The sequence below is a fragment of the Aspergillus alliaceus genome (assembly GCF_009176365.1).
Source record: "Aspergillus alliaceus strain CBS 536.65 unplaced genomic scaffold BDW43scaffold_56, whole genome shotgun sequence".
NCBI lineage: Eukaryota > Fungi > Ascomycota > Eurotiomycetes > Eurotiales > Aspergillaceae > Aspergillus > Aspergillus alliaceus.
Genome location: NW_022474739.1, coordinates 274,114 through 281,827, shown reverse-complemented (window position 1 = coordinate 281,827; position 7,714 = coordinate 274,114). Strand labels below are relative to the sequence as shown.

General features: G+C 45.6%; 2 protein-coding genes across 2 annotated transcripts; one reads left to right on the top strand and one right to left on the bottom strand.

Moving 5' to 3' along the window:
• Window positions 1-214: 214 nt before the first annotated feature.
• On the bottom strand, window positions 215-2,091 carry BDW43DRAFT_322414 (MCT family MFS transporter; the record flags this gene model as incomplete). Its single annotated transcript, XM_032049544.1, has 1 exon — window positions 215-2,091. One exon carries the CDS (start codon window positions 2,089-2,091, stop codon window positions 712-714), a length of 1,380 nt encoding a protein of 459 aa, XP_031895986.1. The 3' UTR covers window positions 215-711.
• A 2,383-nt stretch (window positions 2,092-4,474) lies between these two features.
• On the top strand, window positions 4,475-6,491 carry sxa2 (putative pheromone processing carboxypeptidase (Sxa2); the record flags this gene model as incomplete). Its single annotated transcript, XM_032049543.1, has 4 exons — window positions 4,475-4,860; window positions 4,920-5,202; window positions 5,302-5,528; window positions 5,599-6,491. The coding sequence occupies exons 1-4, from the start codon at window positions 4,662-4,664 to the stop codon at window positions 6,489-6,491; spliced, it is 1,602 nt and encodes a 533-aa protein (XP_031895985.1). The 5' UTR covers window positions 4,475-4,661.
• Between the last annotated feature and the right edge of the window lie 1,223 nt (window positions 6,492-7,714).

Genomic DNA, 7,714 nt, shown 5'->3' with positions numbered 1-7,714 from the left:
GAGGATGCAGTAAGGGAAACAACAAGTACAAATACTTGAGCGATGACCTGTGCTAGATGCGCTCATGATGATTAGGAAAAGTTGCATGCGTACTCTTTCCGGAGTTTAATGAGCATGACATATTTGTGAGCCGTCATTGTGACGGGAATACATCTCAAAGATGGATGCTCAATGCACATTGAATTCCGGGAAGATCAAAGCCAATCCCAGGGACCGTTGGATATGGGCGGAGGTGCTCTCCGGGGTAAACCTTTGTTGATAACCAGCCCCTATGGCTGGCCGGGATTTTCATAACCAACGTCCCCTTTCCATACAACGATCAATTTTGATGACTATAGACATTAATACTTTGTCGCTTACTGCTTGGTAAAACTTGATCCATGATTCGGGTGCCCTTTTGGACGCAAAATTTTAAAATATAACGTCACTTTTCGATAACATCCATTATATTTTGTTGGGTAGAAACTCTCGAACCCAACGGTAATATGACTTTAGTAAAGTGCCCAGGGCTGACGCCAGCCAACGTGAATTATCTTCACGGCGGTGACACAGATAAGGCCGAGAGCATAGCAACATGTCGTGAAAGTAATGAGTCCCCAATATTCTCCATTACATCGAGACAGGATTTCGCCTGCAATCGGTATGCCAGTAAGGGTACTAAAGCATAGGATCGTTAGCTCCTGCTCAGCATACTACGTGGCCAGTATAGACCTACCCGAAGCTCACAATCGTGTACGAAGTGGCATAGTATCGCCCGTAGTGCTCAATTTTGCAGAGTTGAGAGATACATACAGGGGTGAGGCTGATGTTACTACCACTCGCAAAACCAAAGATAACGGAGTAGACAACAATAACTGGCACGCTATTGCCAGCAGGGAGCCAAAGGCATGCATTGCAGACAAGGCATAGGGCAACAGTGGCAATTAGAGTGTTATAGCGCCCTAGGTAATCGGCGACAAACCCAGGGATCCATCTTCCGAAGAATGATCCTGCATTTAGAATTGCCAGTAACTGATATGAAAACTGGCTGGACACACCGTGGGCCAATGCATATGAGGAAATATAACTGAGTGGAACGAAGAGGCCCCATTCGACAAAGAAGATCCCGGCTGTCGTGAGAGCAAACTTGGGCTCCCGAAATATGCGAAAGTCAGGAAGCACATTTTCTTTGGAAGCCGGCTTCTTGGGCAATCGAGACTTGACCAAGAGGCAGGCAATAATCAGTAGAATTAAACAAATTAAACCGACCACACGAGTTGCCCAGGGAAATCCGATCATTGGGAACAACTTCTCCAGAATGAGAGGAAACGTAATGCCTCCAACAGAACCGCCTGTGGCAGCAATGCCAGTTGCGACGCCACGCTTCTCGTTGAAGAAATGGCCAATGGCAGATATTGCTGGTGTAAAGATCAGCGACGCCCCCAGGCCGCCTGTGACACCAATCACAAGCATGAAATGCCAGTATTGGGTGCAGAATCCCAGAGTGATCATCTGTACGACGACCAATACTGATCCTGCAAATACCAGGAACCGTGGGCCTTTGGCGTCGAAGATGGGGCCAATCTGTACACCACAGAAAAAGGTGAGGAACGCGTACATGCCAAAAATCCAGCCATTGCTTCCAGAGCTATAATCTTTCAGCTGATGGTTTTCGAGGTAAGCCTGGAAGGTTCCTATAGTATTGACTAGACCAAGCGAAGCGAATAGACCCGCCCAGCACCCAAATACTACCAACCATGCCTCCAGCCCGCCTTCGGGGTAAGTATTCCCATCGGCGTCAGTGGTCATACGGCTCATAGGGGCTCTGTGCACAGAGTTGTCGGTTTGAGATTCGAAGGACAGCCTGTAATGGCCATGCTCAAGGGAAATTCTCGCTTCCTGTGCACCCTCATAGCCTGATATCGAAGTCTGACGCCTGGCATCATCAGCCGAGCTGAGAGGTCCATTCGAGGAGGCATCGGTCGATGGTTTCTCGGACGACTGGAGGGGCGCTGTACCATGAGGGGCTGTTTTGGTCGTAAACCCTCTGGGGTCATCTTGCTCTATCGCGCCTGTTTGAGGATTGCCATCGAGCCTGGCGTTTGTCGACATGTTAGTAGACGTATAGGGCGGAAGTGGACTACGGTTGACCTTATTCGATTCCGCCTTGATTTGTTTTACCCTTCCTCTCGCGATTCTCCGAAAGCAAAACTAACGGGGGTGAAGGATAGCGCTAGTAGAATACGTTGACTAATATATAAGTGAGGAGCACAGAGGGCGATATGATCAATTCTCAAGAGAGGAACGTGGTAAAAGAGGCAAAAGAAAAAGAAATGTATGAACCCAAAGACGACCTGACCTCTTCGCCGGTGGAGCCAAGTCGGTTTTTCGGTTTTTCGGAAGTGTTCTACAAGAGGAATAGTTCCTATTGGTGTAGTGTTTCTTTTCCTTTCTTCATTCAAGAGAATTTTCGAGCCTTTCCCCGCGGCCGACAAGCAGCACTAGCCGGGATCAGGAAGGTCCCTCGAGAATCAGGGATGCATATTGAATCATTCAAAAAAAGCCACCAGAAGTTCAACTTTCCACCTGATAAGTCGGTAGATGGAAGAGTTTCCGAGCAACATTCAGAAACAGATGACCGAGAAAGAAAGGGTTTGAGAAACCAAGCATGGGTGGGACATTGGAGATAGGAAAAAGTGGGTCAAGAATGCCCAAGCTCGTTGTAGTCGAGTTGACGACTCGGAGTCTTGATTATCAATCCGCACGGAGAATGACACCATTGTCACGGTTATTGTTGGATATATCGTATAAGTCAATGACTCATTCTTCGTTGGAGACTGAGACGTGTCGATGTTATCCGAGGCTAAAACCAAGTTGATTTTCTGGGCATTAACGCACCCTGCGGAGAGGATTTGTCTCCCGACCTTCTTCTTAGAAACCACCGAAGTCGTGCGACATTCTTCCATTTAACGTCAGCCGTGGCGCACTTTCGATGGGACCAGGACTTGCCTGTGGGTGTAGGCGCGAGCGTGTAAGTCTGTGTGTGGCATCAGAAATGAATGAATGTACCATGTATGTATGTATACATGGATCACGTGGTTTATATAGCTAAGGAAGGCAAGTCCGACTGAAGAATATCATTGGTCAACTCGAGGAAGACAATATCTACTTATTGGATTACTATTATATGTTGCTTGGTAACCTTTGAGGGCGGTATTTGGGATCTCGGGGCTATTGTGAGGCTAGAGAGAGTAATAAAAGTTCTCTCTAGATATAAGTGTAACTATAACATTGAAATTCAGAATACCTAGTATTACCTTGTATATGCCTAATAGCTCACCATCGGCCATACTGTAGCATATTGGATACTCAATCCTTTATAACATGGAGCCTACTGCTTCTATATTTCGTCCTCTGACAAGGATAGTGTATAATAAGATGGTATTGGTAATAATTTCAAGTAAACGATTTGTCGATGCACAGTAGTACCCGGAACCTTGAATCCTCAGTAAACTAGAATACCGTGGCATTAACGAAGTATTCAAGCAAAGTAAATAGTTAAGTCTAGAGTATGTAATGTGCATGCATAGTTAATAGGCACTGAATAAAAGTTCCAATACTTTAGTAGGTCCATATGACTTGTCCTTGCTCATCAGGTTTTAGAGGGATTCTAGACTAACAATCCAATTTTTTTCCTTTCCTTTTCCCTTCGATGAATAAGTATAAGAAAAAGAAAAAGAAAAAGTAATTAACAAAAATAATAACGATCATGTACTTTTTTGTCGGAATAAAGTTCCCATCAGGGTTACATTCGGTGGGTCAGGAATGGATTTGATTGATCCAGACCGATAAGATCCATGGGAAGAAGCAACACACCCTCCAATCTTTTTAGGACTTCTTTTCTTCCTATGAATTTCTCATGACATGTTGAGGGTCGTGACCAATCTGAATGACAACCATCCACCGCATTCGTTGATTCTATGGAAACACATGTTCATCCGGAGTGGATACTCATATTTATACCCAAAGCTTAAGCGTCTTAACGTCTGAATCAAACCCCGGTTAACTGATTTCATTTGGCAAAAAAGAGAACAAGGAGAACATTTTCCGGAATCACCTGTGCAACTTCTGGATGAGCTCTATGCCATATTATCGTGGAATCTTGCTCGCGAGCAGAAAAGCAAGAAGGGTCTTTTGACACCGCCTTTCCTTAAAAAGAAACGATACGCCGCACATTGAGCAGCTTTGTCTATGCCAGGAACCCCCGGTCCCTTGCTGTTGAAATAACCATGGCAGATGAAGGATCATAGGTAAATTTGAACAGCTAATTGGACGTCTCGATCGGCCTAGAGCCCGGTCAGGCAAGGGATACTAAACTTATCGACCGGGGTAAGCTATCAGCCGTTAGGTTAGACTTCTCTTTCCAAGATAGAGACAGATATCCTTCTTATTGGTTCCCTTTTATACTCTCAGACTTCCAGAAGCCTATCTCCTTCCCCTGCTAAAAGATATTTGTATCGTCAGCTTGCAGAGAAGCCTTAAAATGGTACCGGCCATGTCTTAGCATGCGTGTAATTCTGCCGTATGGATATAAATAACCCCCTTTCTTCCCCGCGTCAACCTGAAATTGCCAGTTTGCCCCACAAGCTTATCGCAGCCCAACGTTTGCTGCTCTACTCAAGATGCGAATTCAAGGCCTACTGCCAACGGCTGTCTTAGTTCTCTCACTATGTACGGACAGAGTGTGCTCTATCGGATATGGACGCTTTGGTCGCTACGTGTGCAAATCAACGAACCTAGGCAAACGGGTCTCGTCGTCTTCGGAGAAGCCACAACATCATTCACATGATAGCTTTCGCTTTCTCAGCGACAAGACGAAGCGTATGAACTCTCCTTCTCCATGGATGTATGAATACTGATGTTGGTATATGAATCGAAAGCCTACCTTGTGGAGAGCTTGCCTGATGTGCCTTTCGATGTCGGTGAAATGTATTCGGGTTCAGTGTCTATCGATAAAGGTGATAGCTCGAGAACTCTCTTCTTTGTATTCCAGCCAACAGTTGGGGAACCTGTGGACGAAATTACCCTCGATCTCAATGGGGGCCCGGGTGCTAGCTCCCTCGAAGGGTTCCTCCAGGAAACTGGTAGATTTACCTGGCAGCCAGGAACTTACGTACCAGTGATTAACGAATATTCATGGGTAAATTTAACCAACATGCTATGGTGCGCTTTCATACATTTTTCTTTCTTCTGGGTAGCTTTTTTTTCTCTTGGTCAATTGCTTTTTCTATGGTTGGTGCTAAGTTAATCCTTTCACGATAGGGTTGATCAGCCGGTAGGAACAGGGTTCTCCACGGGTGAGCCCATTGCTACCTCCGAGGAAGAGATTGCCAGCGACTTTATAAAGTTCTTCAAGAACTTCCAGGAGATCTTCGGAATCAAGAAGTTTAAGACCTATGTCACCGGTCAGAGTTATGCCGGGCGCTACGTGCCATACATCGCTGCGGCCATGTTAGACCAAGGTGATAAGGAGTATTATGATGTTCACGGTAGGTTATCTATTTTACAATGGTAGAAGTTGACCCCTGCAGATATACATACTTATGCAGTACAATGTAGGGGCATTGGTTTACGACCCAGTCATTGGCCAGTACGATTACGTACAACAGCAAGCGACTGCAGTGCCATTTGTGCAGCAGAACGCCAACATCTTCAACTTCAATGCAAGTTTTATGAACGAGCTAGAAAGTTTACATAATTCCTGTGGTTACCAGGACTTTGTCGAGGAATACCTTACTTTCCCTCCGTCAGGAGTTCAGCCTCAAAAGTCTTTTAATATTACTAGTGACACTGATTGCGATGTCTTTGATATGATTAACAACGCAGCTTATTTAGTTAACCCTTGTTATAACATGTATGAAATAAACCAGATGTGCCCGCTTCTTTGGGATGTGCTCGGAGGACCTACGAAGCTCGATTATCTACCTGCCGGAGCCACGGTGTATTTCGACCGCGACGATGTGAAGAAAGCTTTGCATGCGCCCAATATGACCTGGTCTATGTCCTCGCTGCAGCCTGTCTTCGTTGGCGGCGACATCGGACCTGAGAAAATAGGCGATTTGTCCGCCAACCCAATCGAACATGTTTTACCCCAGGTGATCGAAGCGACAAACAGAGTTCTACTCAGTCACGGAGACTATGATTTTATTCTCCAAACCAACGGAACCCTCTTGGCTATTCAGAACATGACCTGGAACGGGCAATTAGGATTCCAGACTGCACCAACTACGCCGATTAACATTGGTCTGCCCGACCTCCAGAATGCGGAAGTGTTTGAAGAGAACGATCTCTCTTCATGGAGTACCGGCCAGGGTGCTATGGGCATTCAACACTACGAGAGAGGGCTGATGTGGGCGGAGACATTCCAGAGTGGACATATGCAAGCTCAGTACCAACCGAGGGTCGCCTACCGTCATATACAGTGGCTACTGGGGCGGACTGAGGCATTATAAATATAACGAGGTATGCTAAATGGGGAAAAGGTAATGATATGCTACATACAATGGTTTCCTGTTCTGACCCTACACTACCTGTTATGTATGTCATAGATCAAAGACAAGATAACGATACAGGGGTTTTGACCGACGGGAATACATTTCCTAATTCAGCATATTCTTAGAATCCGCTGATTGGCATCCATTGTTCCTGATATTATTTTTTAACCCCTCAGGGTAAAAAGTTCATGGTAGTCTATACTTATCTTTATTAAACTTCGAGATATACTTCCCAAGCAAGTCATCCCATCACCATTTCCGCCAACCAACCTCAAAATCCCCGATGTGTAACAAACTGGGATAAGGCAAGACAGCCACGGCCGATAGGGAAAGACAGTCTATCCCGACAGGACCTCGACGTTGGATCACTATGGATGTAAGTACTGCTGTAGACTCATACATGTACCGGTACGTACAGATATTCATACATGTTTTAACATGTACGGACTCCGAGCGGAGACTGCAATACATGTATTGTACTTGTTTCTACCTGCCCGGTACAACACGTGAGATATCGATGGTACGAGTATGACGCTGGTGCTTTTGATCGATAGTCAATCTCGAACTTGTACTCGATTGTTTCATACACGATTGGAATGAGTAAATTGACAGGGCACGTAGGATGAGTACGGCTCACCACCGTGATACTGCCCCAACCCTGCACATCAACCTCTCACGGAAAGTTCGATATCCCGTGACCAGAAAGAAAGGGAAGTTCTCCTTCATTCCGAGGAAAACTGGAGACCATCACCTCCATCAGTGGATATGTTTTCGGTTACTCCCTAGCTCCCTACTCCGAGGTCCCTTTCTGACATTCTCCATAGGTGTCGGACTTGATACGAATCTAGAGTTTGGGTAGTTAGGCTTTCCGGTGGAGTTATACTTGGTGTATGCGCTCCAGTCGCAATTGACTGTCACTGTTGTGGTCTTCCTGCGCTTTGTACCTAGGATACGATGCCCACATTAGGCCCCATTGCAATTTGTAGTACCAATTATCCTCACTATTTTCATGGTGTAAGTGTTCGTAAGTCAATCAGACCATACGTAGGTTTCTTTCTTTTGCCTGTGGTTTGAGAGTTCATCAAACCATCCCGGACATCGTCTGGAGAGAGTAGGAATAAACAATTTTTTCTCTCTCTCTTCATCTTCTCCTCACCTTATTTTCTCTTTCCCCCCATGGT